This window comes from Poecilia mexicana, unplaced genomic scaffold (genome assembly GCF_051168715.1).
Source record: "Poecilia mexicana isolate PSO_F unplaced genomic scaffold, ASM5116871v1 scaffold_11, whole genome shotgun sequence".
Taxonomy (NCBI): domain Eukaryota; kingdom Metazoa; phylum Chordata; class Actinopteri; order Cyprinodontiformes; family Poeciliidae; genus Poecilia; species Poecilia mexicana.
Genome location: NW_028263380.1, coordinates 83620 through 104237, shown reverse-complemented (window position 1 = coordinate 104237; position 20618 = coordinate 83620). Strand labels below are relative to the sequence as shown.

Below are 20618 nucleotides of genomic sequence, written 5' to 3'. Positions count from 1 at the left end.
GAATAATATACAAGGAATACATAAGTGGACCCAAAACTGAGCCTTGTGGCACCCCACAAGTTAAGGGGGCATAGTCAGAGGAAAACCTGTCCGTCTTAATGCAGGATGTCCTTTGAGATAAATATGAGGTCAGCCAGTCCAAAGCTAAGTCAGAGATACCAGTCAGGACCTTCAGCCTGTTTAACAGGATTGCATCAAAGGCTGCATTGAGATCTAATAAAACCAACACAAGAGCATTTTCCCTCATCAGCCATTATGAGAAATAAAGAAATCCCTCCATGGTGATACCTCGATAGAGAGCGTTCATTTTATAGCGTTAACATCGGAGCTGAAAGTGGTCCGCTATGAAACGGGTGTGATGGAACAACACAGCACTTTTAAATTTCAATAATCAGAATACCGAAATTGTTTCCGTTGTTTTAAAAGGTTTATGTCAGTCTGCCTTTTCCCATCGATACGCTTCCCGACCGCCCTGCACCTTAGGGGGTTAAAAAAAAAAAAACCGACGCACACATTGCGCAAAACTCTGAAAGAGGAGAAGCGGGACATAAAACGGAGCGACGAACTAGATGTGAATTATGGCATAAAAATAGAGAATCCGACGCTGAACAGTGAAAAATCAACACATGATGTGAAACATGATGATTAGGCGGCGCAGCAGGTGATGAGTGAAGATTAATGATGGTGAGCGTCAATAAATGATAAAATAAATGTAGCAACAGGAAATAAACTAAAATGGACATAGCAATAAACCAAGAGAGGACAATATTAATCAAAGGAAAGTAAATGGAAATGAATGAAGAACAAAATGCAAGAATAAACTAAGAAACTAAAGTAAATAGAGGAATAAACTGGTATGGCAAGACCTTTCGAGCAATAATTAATACAGAGACTGTATGGCAAGAATAAACACACTATTTCCAGGTAAATACAGAAACAAGCATAAAAATCAAAACATCTACAATAGTGATAGTAATATTAATAATAAAATAATAGTCAGTGCAAAGTAGCCTACAAATTCTTTGGTGGGGGCGGTGAGGGACCTGGATAAAGGCTGGGGGGGCGCTGGCCCAAAAAAAACACTGCTCTAACATTAGAGGTGCTTAAACCTGGCTGGGAAAAGGAAAGGAAACAATTAAAAAGATTTGGATGGATAATAAACTCTAAAGTTAATGCAATTCATTTAAATCAATTAGATATATGTCAGACAGTTCCATTACCTGCAGTACCACCTTGGATACTTTCTGATGCTGAAGTTGATTTTTCATTATTAGAAAAGAAGAACAAAGATAAATTTCACATTATGAATAAATTTATAGTACAAGAATACTTAAATAAATATTATAACTATATACAAATATACACATATGTATAAAAATACAGCTAATAAGGCAGGGATAGCATTTATTGTGCCACAGTTTCAAATTAAGGTAGGGAAAAGGGTTAGTGATGGAGTCTCGGTGTATACAGGAGAAATACTTTTTTTTACTTTTAGCAGTTCAATGGGTGGAAGAGGTAAGACCATTAAAATCAATCATTTGCTCAGATTCTAGTTCTTCATTAGTCATATTGCAAAATAATCAGTCAGGCAGTAGACCAGATATATTAATTTAAATACAACAAACACTTTACAGAATCAATATGATGGGGCTAAAATTACATTTTGTATGGGTTCCAGCACATCACGGGATTAAGGGAAATGAAATGGCAGACAGGATATAAGGAGAGTACCAATCAGGTAAGGATAGATAGTATAGTTTTAGTATAACAGAAATAAAGGGTATAATTAAACAAAAAACAAATGAGAGGTGGCAAAAGTTATGGGAATAAGAAAAGAATGGAAGGTGATTATTGTTGATTTACTCCAAAAGGACTCGGGAAGCAGCGGATATAAGGCTATATTAGATTTTTTTTTTAAACAGAGTAAGTTGTATAATAGGATATGGTTTTTTTCTCTCTTTTTTGTCATGTGGTCCACACTCCTTACCAGTTGGTGGCGGTAATGCTTACCTAACGTTTCTTGCCAACCGCCAATAAATATCAAGAAGAAGAAGAGTTTGCCGTCCTGTCTTACTCTCCTTCACGGTTCGTTGCCAAATAATCGTGAAGGGTTTTTTTGTTTTTTGTGTTTTTGACAAGGTTGTGTTTCTCGTCAGTTCCAGACGTTTTGTCGACTGCCGTAAATTTTCTACAGAATATACATTTGTTCTGATTATACTAATGCAAGGAAGATAGAGAAGCTGTTAATAGATTTTAGAGGTGAGTAGCTGTGTAGAGATGACCAGCAGCATGTAGTTGTGATTGTTGAAATATTTCGGTTCTGTGGCAGATCATGAAGCTGCGCGTCCAGCTGCAGTGTAAGAACCTCCATGAATACTTAAGAGAACTGAATCCTGAGATACTGGACAGACTGTATAACCACCCTGCAACATGTCTGGCTGTCTACAGGTATGTACCACCCTGTATTCTGTATACCCAGCCTCTGCCTGTAATATTAAATCCAAGATTTTCTGTTTCCAGGGAACTTCCCTCACTTGCTAAGAACTATGTGATGCGCATGCTGTTCCTGGATCAGCCTCTCCCCCAGGCAGCTGTGGCACTTTGGGTGCAAAAAAATAGTCAGAGGTGAGCGAGTCCCTTATCTTACATGAGTAAAAGTGCAAAGAGTAAAGATGCTCTTTGTGTGATAACAAACTAATCTGATTCCATATTTAGAATTTCTAAAAAGATTTACTGGCCTTTTTTACTGTTTTGGGTTGGTTAGGACCCAGTATATGCTCACTGTCAGAAAAGTAAGGGAATTTGTTTTGAGAATACAGAACTAAACGTTCACCAACGGTATTATACTTTTACACAGTTTCAGAACGTTCAGAGGATGAGTGTTCCTCTGAGCGGTTATCAGTTTACGTACTGATAACCGTACTTAAAATATTTGATCCAACACTGCTTGAATAAAAAAAATCTTAAAAATCAACCAAGAGATCAGGAAGAGATTTGTGAACCTGCTTCATCCCACCTTAGATACAAATTCTTGGAGATGCAGTCTCCTTCTGTTCAAACAACAAGTATAATATGGGAACATCCAGTTATCATCATGGAGATTGGTTCTGTGTCCTGGAGATAAACATGCTCTACAAATCAACCCCATTCAGACAAGTTCTACTAAAGGACTTGTCTGACTAAATTTTTTGAATCATTATGTTTCAGTCATCTTAGCTTAATCTCCACTACAGGTCATATTCTCTGGTAACGTTTTACCTTCTAAATGAGGAAGCTACTGTCATTCTGTGCCCTCGTTGAATAGAATTAAATTCAGCTTTCCAATTTGTATTTTCCTTTTCCCTTAATAAATGAAACCGTCATGTGAAAACCTTTTTTATTTACTTAGGTATTTCTTGTCCTTGTTGGTTGATCAGAAACATTCAACTATAAAAATCACAAACAGAAATCTGTGAAGAGGTAAATGCTTTTTCACAACACTGTACCTGTTGGAGATCATTTTTTTCCTCCCTTTTCTCTTCTTCCAAGAGTACATTTTTCAAATGAGCTTTTCGATTAACAATTAGTCCAAAGTCGTTGAAATGTATTAACATTGTTTTGTGTGTATTTTTATTCATATGCAGACAAAAGGCCAAGTTGTACGAAACATTGTGATTGTGGAAATGATAAGATGACTCTGGGAACCTGGAACCTTTCTATCAGCCTCTCCACAGAACAAAGATTGTCTGATTGTGTTTCTCACTGGTTCTAGTTGAACTGATTGTATTTATTTGTTATTGGCGTGTTCCTGCAGGGATCATGATGACTGTGTCTCAGTGCTGACCGGTCTTCGCCTTTGGCATAGTCAGCACCTTCAAGGTGGGCTTCAAGGATACATTTTAAATCCAGTATTCAAAGACAACCTGGGAACAGCACTGCTTGGAGGGTATGTCTGCATTCAAAAAGCATCATTATTTTTATGGCCTCGTTCATTCTTTGTACTCCAGACTGGTTGAAGTGGCAGAGGCTAATATATATTCACATTTTTACTGCATCTACCAGGCTAAAAACAAATTTGTTATGTTAGAAATTTACATCAAAAATGACCCTGATTTACCTTGAGCTGCACAGTGGAGATGGTCTTAAACATTTTGGATTAGTTACATTTTTGAGTCATTATGTTTCAGTCATTTTAGTTTAATCTCCACTACAGGTCATATTCTCTGGTAACGTTTTACCTTCTAAATGAGGAAGCTACTGTCATTCTGTGCAGTTGCCTGGTGTGTTTGGATTGTTTTCTACAATATGTTGCCATATGGCACTATGGACCTCACTTGTAAAAAAATTGGTTTAACTTTAGGCCTAGAAATATTTGCCTACATTTTGCTACATAAATATGTAGCAGAATTTTAATGGAATTAAAATCGGGATGCAGCTTATTTAAAATAACTGTCTCACGAGTCAGTCTTTAAATACATGATCAAATCAATCAATCAAATTTTATTTGCATAGCACATTTCAGTAGCAAGGCACTTCAAGGTGCTTTACATAATTAAAAAACAAAATAAAAACAGCATGTGACATTGAATAAACAGTAAGAAAAGGTTAGGGTTAAATGATGTATTTGACTGTGGAGGAAAAACTCTTAGATTATCATAAATTTACCATCTTTATGTCCTCTCCATAGCTGCAACAAAATAGTTTCTAAACATTTTAATGGCTTTTTAATTTTAATAAGCTTTTTTATAAGTCATAACCTTTTTATTTCAACATAGAATACTTGCGTTACAAGTTGCATATGACAAGTTACATATGCTATTTTATCAAAAACCCCTTAGAAGTTAATCTCAGATTTATCAAGCTGTCATTTGACGTTATGTTTTTGATTTCTTTTCTGGCCTTGGTGTAAAAATAGATAAAACTTTCTTCACTGAGGTGAGAGTTTTACTTTGGCTCTCCAAACATTAGATAAAATGCATTTGTGCAATCACAATGTCAACAGTTTATACTCACAGAAAAAACAACAACAAAAAAAGTTATTGCACAGGAGATGAATGGCTTCTAGCTGGCATGAGGAACCTTAAGCTACTCACTGAGCTCAGAAGTTCAAACTGGCAAACGAGAAGGCAACTGTCTGCTTTTATATTTTATTTTTTGCATTTATTTTTTTAAACTAGTTTTCATGTTATTTATTTATTGTTTATTAACTTCCACCGGGCTCGATCCCTCCGGAGGGGATGTTGGGACCGGCAGGATTGCCATGGATTATGGTCAGACTCTGAGAGAAGCGCTGGTGTTGTGAATGTTGACAACGTTACAGAATCGAGGAGGATTGGGAGTTCTGCAGGCCAGGCTGACCGGCTCTATTGACATCGGGGTGACGGCACCGGAGCATAGAGCCAGACAGAGACCGAAAAACACATCTTCTTCCACAGATCATAATTCTGTCTATTCTTATTTGTTTTGACTGTTTATAAATGGCCTAAGCAGAGCTGTACCATTGATTTTGTTGGTACAGCGAAATCAATATGGGCATTGACTGGCTAATGCTCTGGGCTTCATTACTGTGCAATGACAATTAAATGACCTTTACTTTGCAGTAGATTGACAGGAAAGTTGGTAATGAGAGAGAGAGGAGAAGACAGCAAAGGTCAATGGGCCAGGACTCGAACCTGTGACAGACGCGTCTATGACTGAGGCCTCCATACATGGGTCTGCCCACTGCACCACCGCAGCGTCCCTAATCTGATATAATTGAGGCCTTATTATGAAATTGTGCTCAATATGTACATTTTAAGTGTGCAGTTGAATGACAATAAATTCTCACCCCAAGGCCATTCAGTTTTCTTAAGATGGAGTCTCTGAGCTTTTCTTAAAAACTGAATCAGTATTTTCACCAAAGATAAGATGACAGTAAAAAAACAAGCTTTGATATTTTAAATTTGCCACAGTTCCAGCTGGTGAAACTGGCTCCATTTTAAAACCGTAAGGACGGATGCCTTTAACATGGTTAGTTCTTTATCTGGGCCACATTAATATCTAGCTAGCTCTGACAGCACCAGGTCTGCAGGGTCTTTTTTGTGTAAGAGAAACGGATTCATCTATCAGCTTGAGTTTCTTTTGTAATCCAACCAATGTCATATTATGTAAAAAAAATTTTTACATATTGTGACTTTCTTATTCTGACAGAACTTGACTGGCTAATGCTATGTGCTTCAAAATATTATAATTTCTCTGCTCTGTTAAATGACGGGATGGTGTTCTGCTCCACAGAGGTGCACAGTGGGCGGACGAGGGGAGCAGCCTCGGGCCTGATCGCCATGCACGCGACATTGAGAGCCTGGACCGCTATGCTATGGAACGCTGGGAAGTGATCCTGCAGTTCATGGTGGGTTCTCCTAGTGCTGTTAGTCAAGACCTGGCTCAGCTCTTGATTCAAGCCGGCCTCATGAGAAGGTACAGACAAATCCAGCTCACTTAATGCTTTTCCAAGTATGTACATATAAGGAAAAATATGCAAGTTAATCGTAAATCAGGTAACCAATTTAATTTCCCAATTACTGTGGAATTTCTGCAGAATTTTTGTTATTGCCAAAAATTATTCTGACAGAACTTGACTGTCAGAAGTCAAGCTTATGATTCCTGTGCATAAGCCAGGAATCATCTTGGAAGATGACGTCAATATGATATAATTGCATTTACTATATTTGTTTTGCAACTTTCATAAGCAGTGATAAGAAAACAGGCAAAAGTAACAGAAGAGGCCTTCTGTTACCACAAACAGGCCAGAATACTCAAAGTATTGAAAGCCTTCAACATATAAAGAAACTAGTAGAAGAGATTCCTTATTTGAGCTTATTGTAAAAATCACTGCAAGGACCACTTAAAGGGAATGCTGAAGATCAGTGACCATTAAGTTTTACATATGTTATCTCCACTGCGCCATTGGACATTTACCGTATTTTCCGCACTATAAGGCGCACCTAAAAGCCTTCAATTTCCTCAAAAGCCGACAGTGCGCCTTATAATCTGGTGCGCCTTATATATGGACCAATATTGAGCCACAACAGGTCTAGCAACTACGGTAAGCAGCCGCCGACTTCATTTTCGCCCGTAAAAGGAGAAGCGCGCAGTGCATGCTGGGATAGTTGTCAGAAAGCTGGTTTGTAATCTCAGACATAAAGTTTGACTGACCTATCTACTTACCTAGCGTCTATAATCGGGTCATCTGCAGGTCATTTAGCACCACGTTCTCCACAACATGCTGTGCGCGAACGGAGAAGGGTGACCATCGTCCGGCCACGCCCCGGCCCAGTCGCGGAAGGCTCTCCTCGTTGTCCAGAGTCTGACTGTTTTGTTGACATTCCTTTTAGTGCAGCTCCATCTAGTGGATGCATAATGTAACTCCAGCCTCTACTGTAGTGTCTATTCTATGTGCCTTATAATCCGGTGCGCCTTATAGTGCAAAAAATACGGTAACTGGATTGAAAATCTGTGCATAAGCCAGGAATAAAAAATTACTCTCTCATAATACAAACCATCAATAATTAAACCGGTAGTGTTTAAAACAGATTTTCTGGCGTAATCTTCGTAACAGAAAATATCAACATCCATCAGTCAAATCTTCAAAAAACATCTCTGTAACATTAATGTGTTTGGTGTATTTTAACAAAATCAGTGGCTGACTGAATTCCATGGAAGAATATATGTGTGTGGTTGTTTTAGTTGTAGATTTCAAGATCAAATTATTGCATTTATTTAACAAAAAAGGTTGATTGCTACAGTGGGAAAGATTAATATAAAGCTGTAGTTTTCCACCCATATGCTGACTTGTTCTAGAATAAGCTCTCAACATTTAGTTTAGTGACTCAAATAGATACTCTGTTCAATAAATTGCTGTCTGAGCGGACGCTAACACAAGATTGTCAACTGGCAAGACCTTTCATGCAAAATGGTCATATTAAAGGTCAAGACAAATAACTGTTTCTCATGTTGCTCTCTCATTTTCTTTCAATATAAGTGAGGCAGGAGAAGCACCGTACATCACTTCTGCTGGTTTTCAGTTCCTCCTTCTGGACACAGCCTCTCAGCTTTGGTACTTCACTTTGCAGTACCTCAAAACTGCTCAGGTAACAGTAGACTTGGAACTGGATAGCAGAAGTGTTGAATGTTTAGTATTCAGGTTGTGGTTATAGTCATGTTGTTGTACTCTATTCTGAGGGATTTCTAACCATGACTTTACACATTGCAAAGTAAAGTTCCAAATGTAATTTTTATGGTATTATATTACTGCCTTGTTTACTCTCATCCAAGTTCAAATCCATAAGGTGGAAAATGCAACATACTCTGTCCTGTAAGAAAAATGTTTTGTTTTTTTAAATGGTAGACTTGGCTAAGTCCTTCAACGTTTTTAGTTTTACTGCAAAGAACAATTTGGACAATTCTCTTTTTCTCTTGGATATGAACATAGATTTTTGATGTTTTTTTGTTTTTGTCTTGCAGTCCAGAGGGATGGACCTTGTGGAAATCTTATCCTTCTTGTTCCAGCTCAGTTTTTCTACTTTGGGGAGAGTGAGTGCAAACTTTTTTGCTTGGATTCTCATGTTTAGTGACTTTTTATTAAAGCAACTGTCTGTTGGCCTGCAGCACCACAGGCTCTACTTACGACCTAGTAGTAGCAGGCTTTAGAGGCATTTTCAAACTCAGCGTCCTCCTGGAACTGACACACTCTGATCGGCCTGGTATTTCTAGACTGATTTTTGTTTTTCTTGTTATACACCATGCTTCAGGATTACTCAGTGGAGGGGATGAGTGAGTCGTTGCTAACTTTCCTGCAGCACCTTCGGGAGTTTGGACTGGTGTTTCAGAGGAAGGTGAGACCTCTTAATTCACAAGCCCCTTATTTTCTTTTTCCAGTTTAACCCATTGATGCAAAAAGAAGAATGAAAATATCAGATGAGGTGTCATCGTTTTAATTAACTGCATAATTATCATAATACAAATCATGACTGTAATGATCATTTTCTACATTCCCAAGGAGGAGTTGGTAGCGTTTGCCTAAATAGTTTTCAAGTGACGTGAAAGAAAAGAAATAAGTGTAATCTGTCTGTAGTAGTGTAAAAACTATTTTTAGAATATAATTCCTCTACCATGTATATTCAGAGGAAGTCCCGGCGGTACTATCCCACCAGACTGGCAATTACTTTGGCTGCTGGAGTAACTACCAGCTCCGCCTCTCCATCCTCCACCAACATTGCTTCCATTCCTGGAACTAAAGATGGAGGCTTCATTGTTGTGGAAACCAATTATCGTCTCTACGCCTACACAGGTATGACTGAACAAAATTTGTAAAAGATGGTTGGTTAAAAAAGGCCACTTCAGTTTGTTTATATAGCACCAATTCATAACGTCATCTCCTGCCACTTTACAAAAAAATCATTTAAATTCAATATTACATATATTCAAACTGATCATCACACAGTCTGATGTGAATAAAGGTGTGGACTTTCTGTTGAGTTCATAGCACCATGTTCCTGTCAAGACTCCATGTTACAGGCAAAATCCAATCCATCCACCCAACACTTTTGTCATGGCTGTTCTTTTTAGCCCAATACATTTTTATTAAAGAAAACTTTTTTTTTTACTTCTCAACTTAACATATTGAAGATGCCACACCACTGATATGGAAGCAATAGCTCCAGACCTTTAGCGACGCAGCTGCAGTTTTTTCAGGTGACAAAACTTTTTTCATTCATCCCTCTATTCTCACTTGCTTTTGTTTTTCAGATTCAGAACTTCAGATTGCTCTGGTGGCTCTTTTCAGTGAGATGTTGTATCGCTTTTCCAATGTGGTGGTCGCTCAGCTTACAAGAGAATCCGTTCAGCAGGCCATCGCTAATGGAATTACCGCTCAGCAGGTGTGTGGCCTGTCAGGCAGACCTGCACAGTAATGACAGGGAAGGGAAAGTACCGTATTTTCCGCACTATAAGGCGCACCTAAAAACCTTCAATTTCCTCAAAAGCCGACAGTGCGCCTTATAATCTGGTGCGCATTATATATGGACCAATATTGAGCCACAACAGGTCCAGCAACGGACCTTACCACAGGGGCCGCGTTTCATTGGCTAATGCCCATTTTAGGTCACAGTGCAGCTACCACGTGCGTGACCGTCTCACAAACACAAGCTACAGTGGTAAACATATGCTAATGTACATTGTGGACCATCAAAACCATGAATGCCGACTTACCCAGCCTTGCAAGAACAATAGGCATCAGTGATCTTGTCCACAGCTATATTTATGCTGAGGGTGTGAGGATCTGCTGTTTTCCTCATCTATCGGTAGCTTTTAGCTGCGACGCGCACAATGTTGGAGGCATCCAGTGGCTCAAACACCTTGATGTCGTCCAAAAAAGATGACATGAACTTGTTGGTTCCCCTGTCCATTGTCGTGGCTGATATGTTGTGAAAATCCGGCAGAAATGCTACGCTAATTAACTCAGATCGAAATGAAAGACGTCATGTTTACACAGACATGCAGTAGGCTGCTTACGTAGTTGGTCCACTACGGTAAGCAGCCGCCAACTTCTTTTTCCCCCGTAGAAGAAGTAGTGCGCGGTGCATGCTGGGATAGTTGTCAGAACACTGGTTTGTTAATAAAGTTTGATAATACATTTAAAGGGGGGGTGGGGCAGGGGAAGAGAGACAGAGACTGCAGCGGCAGCGTGTTGGTTGGTCTGTGTTACCCAGAAAGCAGTTGGGCATAATATCGCAACACCAACACCGTGAGTGAAACAACGGCTGGGCCAGCCTACTATATAAAGTACTCGGGGACCATTTCTTTATTAATGTGGATTTGTAATAATAGAGTATGAAGCGTCTATTCTATGCGCCTTATAATGCGGTGCGCCTAATGTATGAAAAAAGTCCTAAAATAGGCCATTCATTGAAGGTGCGCCTTATAGTGCGGAAAATACGGTAAACAGAAGAGATGCAGAACCAAACCAAAAGCCCTTCAGTGCTCCATGTTCTCACTAATAGGCTGAATTCTATTCCGTTTTTAATGTACTAATAAACTAAATAAATAGGAAATAAAATTTAGTGTTGCATATGAATTATGTACTTAATAATGGTTTTAAAACATAAAAAAAAAATTATGCATTTAGAAATTTCCTACATATTATCAGGCTATCACTTATGTTTCTATAAGAAAATAGACCTACACACAGATTGTCACAAAACACTGATGACTTTTAATTAGTACATAACTTAAGATTATCATAATCCAAAAGAAATAGAGGCTGTACTAAACAAAAGATGCCTATAATGTATAGGTTTCTTAACCATCCTGTCCAACGGGTGGCTCTCTGTCTGCACTGATAAAGTTTATGTATGTGTTCCTCAGTTAGGCAGTGCATTAGTCAACCGGTGGTTCTGCCTGTGGAGGAGCTTTCATGCTCACCTTATAGTCACGCAGCAACATGGTTTTATTTTTTTATTCTTGTTATTTTTATTATTATTATTGCAGTGACATGATGCATCAAACTGCTATATCAAATGCTTGCCGTGCAGAGATCAGAAAAACTCGTCCCATAGAGCCAAAACAGTCTCTTTGGTGCTTATTAAAAATTCAATGGACACAAAATGGAAGAGCTTCTAAAACCACATAAAGTAAATCTAAATCAAATTATTTAGCAGCACTGATATCCTCAATAAACAAATGTTAAGTTTCTAAATCTGTGTTAAAATGTTACCATTTATGGGACCCCTGGGGGCCTTAAGCAGCTGCTGGCTCAAGTTGGATTTAACAGAAGAGCAAATAATCGATATTTTTTTAATTGTACTTTTTTGATTTGCTGTTTTTAAGACTATAGTTGTGGGTTTGAATAGTATTTTACTGGTGAAGTTATCTGGTAATATTTTACATTTCCTGTCAACTTGACATCTTTTAGTACAAAAGACGATGGGCCGCCAGGGGCCGCCAGGGGCCCCAACCAACAGGCTTAAGTTTTCTGGGGGAAACGCTACTTAGAAAATTGTGATTTCTTTCATTTCTATTTTTAATAAATTTGCTAAATATCTGAATATTTTTCCACATTAGAGGGTCATTTTTCTATTTTTCAAAATTGCATTTGTACATCTTATGAAATATGTGGTGTACAGATTAGATATTTTTAGTTTTAATAATAATAATTTTATATATATATATATAAAAACATGCACATGACATCTTTTGTTCTGTGTTATTTGAACATTGTGTTTTATTAGATCATCCACTTTCTAAGGACCAGAGCTCACCCTGTCCTGCTCACACAGGTATTGTTGGCTCACTTTTAAAGAAAGAAATTATGTCCTGCTGACATCTTAAGGCACCACACAGGCCCTTTATTTTGCTTGCATGTGTTTCAGACCCCAGTGCTGCCTCCAACTATAACAGACCAGATCAGACTGTGGGAGCTCGAGAGAGATCGGCTGCAATTCACAGAGGGTGAGTGTGAGTCCTGTCTGAGCCCAGGGAACTGTTAGACAAAATAGAACTATTCATTACTGTCCCACAGTGGGGAAAATTCAGTGGAACAACAGCAAAGTGACAGATAATCAAAGCACAAAGATAAAAAGATTTTTTTTTAAATTAATAACATACTGACAAAATTGTCATTGTGATTCTGCCCTGGTGGGATCTAGGGCTTAGCCACATCATGTCATTCACTATAATACCGGTATAAAAAACCTGCTCGGGAAAATAAACTTTATCGTGAAATGCTAATTTATGGCATAAATACGTCACCCCATCACACAGCAATATTCTAGTTGTAAAGATGAAGGCAAACAGGGCTAAACCACCATAAAAACAAAGAAGAAACTGGTCAGCTGGATTACAGTCTGAACTGAACTAATTCTATTTAGATAGAATTAGCTAGTTATCACAGTAGACACAGTAGTGTTATGGCCGCTGCAGCTGCAGCTCCCGTTCCGTAGTTACCTGGTTGCACGGAGCTCCAAGTACAGCTCGCTGCAGCAAATAGTAAGGGTCAGGGCCAGACCACATGGCAGACCAATACCTTATTTGGAAATGGGTCCGTTGCACTCTGGCCTTGTGTGAAATTCTGTTCCTCTCTTGGGGGAACAAGAGAGGAACAGGGGGCCTTGGGGTAGGCCAACTACAGGTTGTGTTCCAGGCAATTGTTGAACGTTTTTTAACTTTTCAACTCCCCACTTTTGTTGTGGTCACATGAGCTGCAGAATAAAAGACAAACTTTTAAGAATAATTTCAAGGCAGGTAAAATAAATCTATCTAATTATGTTTTGTTCATTTCTTTTTAACTAGGAAACTTGCAAACTCAGCATCAGATCAACTATTTCTCTAACTGCACGAGAATAAGGGATGGTATTGAGGTCATAACCTGGACACAATTAGCTAAAAATGTTGGTTTATTTATTTTTTTCTCTCTTTCAGGAGTGCTCTACAATCAGTTCCTGTCCCAAGCAGACTTTGAGGTGCTGCGAGACAGAGCTCAGGTTGGAACGTACTTTCTGACGAATAATGCCACCCTGTCTGGGCTTGAAAAATATTCAGCAGCTGACAAGTATTCCTCTGGGTATTTAGTCGACTGTCACATGTGGCGGAATTTTTCTACCATAATTCGAGAGCACGAATTTTCAGTCTGAAAGCAGGATTACATCTTTCTTTTCAAAACTTTTAATACTTTGTTTACATTATCATCTAAGAAAATGAAAATGTAAGCTTAAATTATATTTATCTAGATAAATTTTAAGTTCTATTTAGATAAATATAAATATAGATATATATTTAGATCTATCTAAATGTATATATTTAGGTAGATGTCAGGACTATGTTGATCAGAAGGCTGTTGGCGATCAGTAGCACACTGCTGGCGGGTGTTCAGTGTCCTATGGAGCAGAAAGCTGAGGTTGTTGTTTCTCTCTTCTCCAGTGGGTGGCAATTGGCCACAATTGTAGTGTGTGGCCACTATCAATTGGCCACAATTGTAGTGTGTGGCCACTATCAATTGGCCACACTGGCCAATTGATAGTGGCCACACTGGCACACCCGCTAGAAGGAAACAAACGCATCCAGCACAACACTTTCATTCTATTGGTTGAGAGGTTGCCAGTTGACAGTGCTTTTTTGTTCCAAAAGCAAGCAGAGAGTTCTGCAAGAGCATGAGAAGTTTTGAGTACATTACAAGTTTTGAGAAGAAAGACATGAAGTCCTGCTTTCGAAATGAAAATGTAAGCAATAGTATTAAAAGTTTTGAAAACAAAAGACATGTAATCTCGCTTTCAGACTGAAAATATGTGCTCTCAAATTATGGCAGAAAATTTCCCCCATTGTCACAGACCAACATACTGTTTCCAAGGTATTATTCCAATCTTAAAACTTAGCTGAAGCTACACAGAAATGGTTTGAGGACAGCAAGGTGGATATTCTGTATGGCCCAGTCAAAGCCCAGACCTGATTGCAATAGAAATTAAAGCTCCGCGGAGCCTCAAGCGGCCCTCGCAGCCAAGCGCCGCTCAAGCCTATAGCCACCGCGGATGTTCCAGCACCGCCTCCCGCCGGCCACCGCCGACGCTCGCGCGCCGTCCTCCACGCGATCCGCTTTGATGCCTTCGGCAGCGTTCCCTGGCCATGCACCCAAAATCTGGAGCAGATTGGGCCATGTGGCAAGGAGATACAGCTGTTTGATTAACCTAGGGGGCGCAGTGGAGTCAAATTGCAATTAAACTGTATTGGGCTCCTCAGAGGTTCACAAGTGTCACTCATAAAAAGTCTGGTGCAAAGAGGATGATGCGTTTGTGAATAAGAGACGATCGTATGCATATGGCGAGGGCCAGCCATTTTGCCACTCCCCCACGGGTCAGTAGGCATTGACAGAGTTCATCATCATCTCATGTTATGTCAGTCTGCACAGGGTTGGAATCCATGACACACCAACATGTTTTAGAGTGTAAAAGTAAGACATACAGTAGAAAAAACAGGTCACTTCCTGTCGGAAGTGGGCGGGGCAAGGGTGATGTCATCAATCGACCACATAACTGTGATGAGGGCTTATCTATAATGAGACATAGAAAGTCTGATGCAGCTCTGACCTGGCATTTGGAAGTTATTTCACATTCATGTTTCATGGTGTATAGTCAAAGTTTGGGACTTAGCCAAGGCCCCCACGGGTCAGTAGAGTTCATCACGGCAGAGTTCATCATCATTTCATTTCATGTCAGTCTGCACAGGATGAAACCCATAAGAATTAGAGAGTAAAAGTAAGACATACAATTGAAGAAAGAGGTTACTTCCTGTCGGAAGTGGGCGGGGCTAGGGTGATGTCATCAATCGACCACCTAACTATGATGAAGTCTGGTCTATAATGAGACATAGAAAGTCTGATGCAGCTGTGACCTGGCATTTGGAAGTTATTTCACATTCATGTTTCATGCTGTATAGTCAAAGTTTGGGACTTAGCCACGCCCCCACGGGTCAGTCGAGTTCATCATGGGAGAGTTCATCATCATATCATGTCATGTCAGCCTACACCGGATGAAACCCATATGACTTAGAGAGTAAAAGTAAGACATACAATAGAAAAAACAGGTGACTTCCTGTTGGAAGTGGGCGGGGTTAAGGTGATGTCATCAACTGACCATCTCAATATGATGAGGGGTGGTCTGTAGTCAGATATAGGAAGTCTGATGCAGCTGTGACCTTCTATGTGGAAGTTATTGCATCTTGATGTTTCATGGCGAATAGTCAAAGTTTGGGACTTAGCCACGCCCACATGCTTTGACATAGAAAAATTCCTACGATAACTTTTCATCTTTAATGTCTCAAGTCTCTGCTGACTGAGTTTGAAGTCTCTATCTCAAAAGCTGCAGGAGGAGATAGATCAGATGCGATGTCTATGAAAAAGAGGAAATGGCTGATTTTGATCAAAAATGGCCGACTTCCTGTTGGGTTTGCACCATGGCTCCAAGAGACTTTTTTGTAGGTCCTGACATGATACACATGTGTACCAAGTTTCATAATTCTAGGTTAAAGCATGGCTTGGGGCTGATCATTTAAAAATTTCTAGGGGGCGCTGTAGAGAAATTAGGCCACGCCCATCAACGACTGTTATGGATTCCTGTTCGGGGATGGATAAGGATGCATCCTAGTGAGTTTGGTGCAGCTGGGCTGAACGACGTGGAATCTAGAGCCAAACGTATGGCGGCGGCGTTACCTCTGCTTCGCCGCGGTCCCACGGCCACGCCCTCTACAGAAGACTCTTGGCGCTTTAAAGCAAGTGACACTAACATGTTATCTGTCATCCAACACAGAATCATGTTGATTAGGTGCAGTGAGCCAGAAAGGCAGCTTTCCATGGAAAAAAAAGCACTTCCTGTTCTGAGGGGGCGGGGCTTAGATGACTTCAGACTATGACAACATAGGATCGTAGGGGACCCTACCAGGATCACTCATGTCAAGTTTGGTGCAGCTGGCCTCAAAATTGTGGAATCCACAGCCAAACGTAAGGACACGGCGTTTAGGGTCACTTCGCCACGCCGCCACGCCCACCTGCTGGATTCAAATGAGCTTGGCTTGGAATCCTCAACACACCAACATGTTTTCTGTCTGTGGACACAGTTTCACCTCGATTAGGTCAAAGGGGTCAGATAGCGACCGTTCAGCGTAAAAAATGACACTTCCTGTTCTCAGGGGGCGTGGCCTAAGTGACGTCATCATTTGACCGTTGGGTATTGTAGAGCATCCCATGATGATCAATCACTGAAAGTTTGGTGCTTCTATGAGTTTTTTTCAAAGAGTTATAACAGTTTGATGTTTCATGGCGAATCGGTGACCTTTGACCCCCGGAAAGACCCCTTCAGCAAGCCCGAAAACGCAAACCTACGATAACTTTGGATCGGCCATGCCTTATGAACGATCTGACCGAGTTTGAAGCCGATCGATCGAAATCCCTAGGACAAGTTCGATCAAATGCGAACCCTGTAAACGGCCAAAATCGGGTCAAAATCGGAACTTCAATCCAAAATGGCCGACAATCTGTGATACTTGCACTATGACATTAATTGTAAATTCAGAGTGTCTTGGGGAGCTCTACAAGTGTACCAAGTTTCAAGTCTCTACGATAAAGTAAGTGAATAGGAAAGGGTCTTTTGAATGTTGCTAGGTGGCGCCACTGAGCCGTTTCTTTTGCGATTTTTCCGGGGACCTTAAAATACGTAAATTTTACACGGGCTCTATGCCCCCGCCAAGTTTGGTGAGTTTTTGAATATGATAAAGCCCCCAAAAAGCCAATTCTTTTGGCACAAGAACTATAATAAACAGTACAGTTTCAATAGGCTCTCGCAGCGCTTAGCTGCTCGGGCCTAAAAATGGCTGTCAGTTTCATTATTTTGTAGAAATTAGTTTTCATTTTTACATTAAGGGTTTTTTGTAATTTTTTCATAAAACCATTTCATAATAAATTTGATTGAATGTGATTGATTTGTAACATCCTGGTTTTCTGCTGTTCTGATGTTTAATCAAGCTGTCATTGTGCAGGGTTTGGGCTGCCTGGTGTGGCAGGATGTGGCTCACAGGGTGATGGTGGTGACATCCCATGGACACAGCGAGGTCAAGAGGTTCTGGAAACGACAGAGGTCTCACATATAGCCAGAGGAAGCTGCTCACGGTCCAGTGACCCCACATATGTTTACTACCGTCAGTTTGGAAACTTGTATATTCTCACGGGTTTTTTTTAAATTAAATAAATTAATCATATTTGTTGATTTATTTTGGTGGATTTCTGTTGTAGGAATTTTGTACTATTATTAAATTGTGCCTCTAGTTGATAAAGGAACCCTCTGGCAGTTTCAAAACTATATTGCAATCATGTTAAACAAACTCTGGCACTTGTGATGCAAAAGCAAATTATTGTCTTTAAACAGTTTTACAATTGAACTTACTAAGATTTAGATTAATCTAATCTTAGTCTGATTAGATTAAGATTTCACATTTGTAATCCAACCAGATTAATAATGTGAAATATTCATACTTTTATTTAAAAAATGAAGTTCACATTTATTACACACAGTAACGCTGTGGCTGGAGTGGCACGGACACATCACCTGGACAATACCTCATAAATCCTCTTTGGGGTTTACTGGCCAACCAAACACAGGAACACCATGGTCACTGTGTGGGCCAGTACCAAAAAAGATAAAAGCAGCATCTCCATCCAGCTTGTCAGCAGAGGGAAGCTTGAAGTCCTCTATAATGTCTTCGGACTGCTGCATTTAGAAATCCTAGTGGACCAGAACCACTAGATAAAATGTCACCCAGTCATCAGGAACTGTGGAGACTTTTGGACCACTGAGTAACATTCCAGTTCATTTCTACTTGGACTAGATGATGCTTTTTGAAAATGTTTTTCAATTTGTAGTTGTGTTTAGTGATTTGTTGATGTGGTTTGCACTTCAGGGCATAGAGCTTCAACATAGAGCTGATAGAGCAGTTCATTGTATTGATGAGAATTTTGGTTCCTCTCAGCTTCTTTAACAGTCGAAGAACTCTTTCGGCTTATAATATATCATCTGCAGCCCTATATTTTAATATAATTTGGCAAATATCAATGTTTTGCATGATAAATCGTTTGCATTCATTGTTCCCTATATGAGAAGTCTTATACGTTCTTAATTATATGTATTTGTTATGGTACGTAAGCGCACATTCTTACTTTTTTAATCAAAATTTTAATTAACAAAGACAAATGAGCAAAGTGCCACAACCAAATCTACAGAACAGACTATCATCAGCCTAATGGCATAATTGCCTAAAGACTAAAGCAATTAGGCTGATGATATATCTTTAATCTTTAGTCAGATGTTTCTTCTCTTACAGGTGTCAATTATATTTATGTTTTTTGTAAAGTTAAAAGGTAATTTTATTTATGTAGCACATTTTCAGCAATAATACAAAGTGCTTTTTGTGATGCACACTGCTCACTGCTGGGGGATGGACTCCATAGAGTCTATGGCATGACTTTTTATTTTTTGGGGGAAAACACATTTTCCTGCACTCTGGGAGCTTGTTGGTCCCTAATTACATATCAATCATAAAATCAGACCCTGACACCTCCCGGAACCGGATTTGGGTTTGTTGCCTCAGGGCAACATTGCGCTACAAGGGGTCTAAAACGCCAAGTTTTCTACAGTGATTATGAGAAATGAAATACAAATCAAACAAAAACTAACTTCATAAAAAAAACTTTTTTTGACAAAAATAAATCAGACATGGTTCCAACTCAACAAATATAAAATAAACAACTAACTTTCATTAATGAATGGTACATTTAAGAAATTACTAAAACGAGCATTTGTGTGTTTGTACGTGTGTATGTTTGGCGGAGTTAGAATCACTAAGGATGTTGAAATCAGTCTTTTTCCCTATTATATATTAAACATCAGGAAGGAATTGCTTGCTGATGTGAAAAAGAGTGTATATCACATTTTTGGCACTTGATTATTGGCGTATCTGGGAATCACCATCTGTTAATCTGATTATCTATGGTGTCGGGCCCTGGGGGAGAGCATCCCTAATCAGTTATCGGGATGTTCACCTGAGTTCACACCAAATCTCAGTTAAAATCAGCTGCCGGGGCCCGAGTGCCAAAGAAGTTATTCATCCCTGTCATTAAATCTTTTAATTGTTCCTTTTTTCTCTGTCTTTCCAGATTGAAATAATGTTGGACAAAAGTCCATCTCCTGTTGCTGTTAGTTAATAATAAAGTACAAAAATTGGCTGTGATAATTATTTTGTAATCAACTGCATATCAACGCACTTGAATAATATTGAGTGAGCAAAAGGGGCCTACCTGCACAATGTTGCCCTGAGGCAACAAACAAACAAAAAAACAGTTTTAGCATATAAATTATAAAAAAATGTCTTGAAATGATCTACAATGATCATTTCACATACTCAGACATGAAAATATTGTTAGTGAGAGTTACCCAAATTTAAACATGAAGAAAAGTGATGTATAACTTACAAGTAGGAGGAAAGGTGTAGCATGCACCTCTGCTTCATAAAAAGGACTGCTCCTCTTCTAAGTAAAAGGTCACATGAACCTCAATGCCTCTTTTATTTGGACAAAAATATGTCTGGTGGTACTTTAAATCATCTCCTCCAAAAATGAAATAAAGGAGCAACGTGGGGTACAAATATATAGTTTATTGCATGAGGGAAATGCCAGGCCGTACAAGGTATGCATTTTAAATGCATCTATAGTGCCTACAGAAAATTATTATGACCCATCCGCTCAAAAAACTAAGAGCAGCATATGCTTTTGCTTGACATGTACTGACACAACTGGAAATATTTGTTTTGGTTGTGTCAAAGGCAATCCTGGTTTTTGTTGTGGCCTGGTTTAAAAAAATATGCAAGACATCTCCCAATTGACTGAAATACTTCAGCAACAAATGTGAAGGAGACATCGAAAACAACCTGGCAGCCTTGAACTATTGCCAGACTGAAGTCAGAATTTAGCTCAAGGACTCTGTTAGGCTACAAGATGAACGAGTTCATTTCCTAAAGAACATCAATTCAGTTCTGTCTCTGACTGCTTGGAAAATGTCCATGATGTTTGT

General features: G+C 39.3%; 1 protein-coding gene across 1 annotated transcript; it reads left to right on the top strand.

The window, feature by feature from the left end:
- Positions 1-1476: 1476 nt before the first annotated feature.
- Positions 1477-19782, top strand: gtf2h4 (general transcription factor IIH, polypeptide 4). Its single transcript, XM_088009994.1, has 14 exons — positions 1477-2259; positions 2330-2448; positions 2521-2625; positions 3794-3925; positions 6253-6435; positions 8000-8108; positions 8482-8550; positions 8769-8852; positions 9142-9307; positions 9766-9896; positions 12246-12293; positions 12387-12465; positions 13435-13496; positions 17536-19782. Exons 2-14 carry the CDS (start codon positions 2333-2335, stop codon positions 17644-17646), a joined length of 1395 nt encoding a protein of 464 aa, XP_087866120.1. The 5' UTR covers positions 1477-2259; positions 2330-2332; the 3' UTR covers positions 17647-19782.
- The last annotated feature ends 836 nt before the right edge of the window (positions 19783-20618 follow it).

Coding starts and splice junctions, on each gene's coding strand:
- gtf2h4 (XM_088009994.1), top strand. CDS start 2,333: ATGAAGCTGCGCGTCCAGCTGCAGTGTAAGAACCTCCATGAATACTTA. Junction 6,436..7,999: donor CAAGCCGGCCTCATGAGAAG/GTACAGACAAAT, acceptor TTTCAATATAAG/TGAGGCAGGAGAAGCACCGT. Junction 8,109..8,481: donor AGTACCTCAAAACTGCTCAG/GTAACAGTAGAC, acceptor TTTGTCTTGCAG/TCCAGAGGGATGGACCTTGT.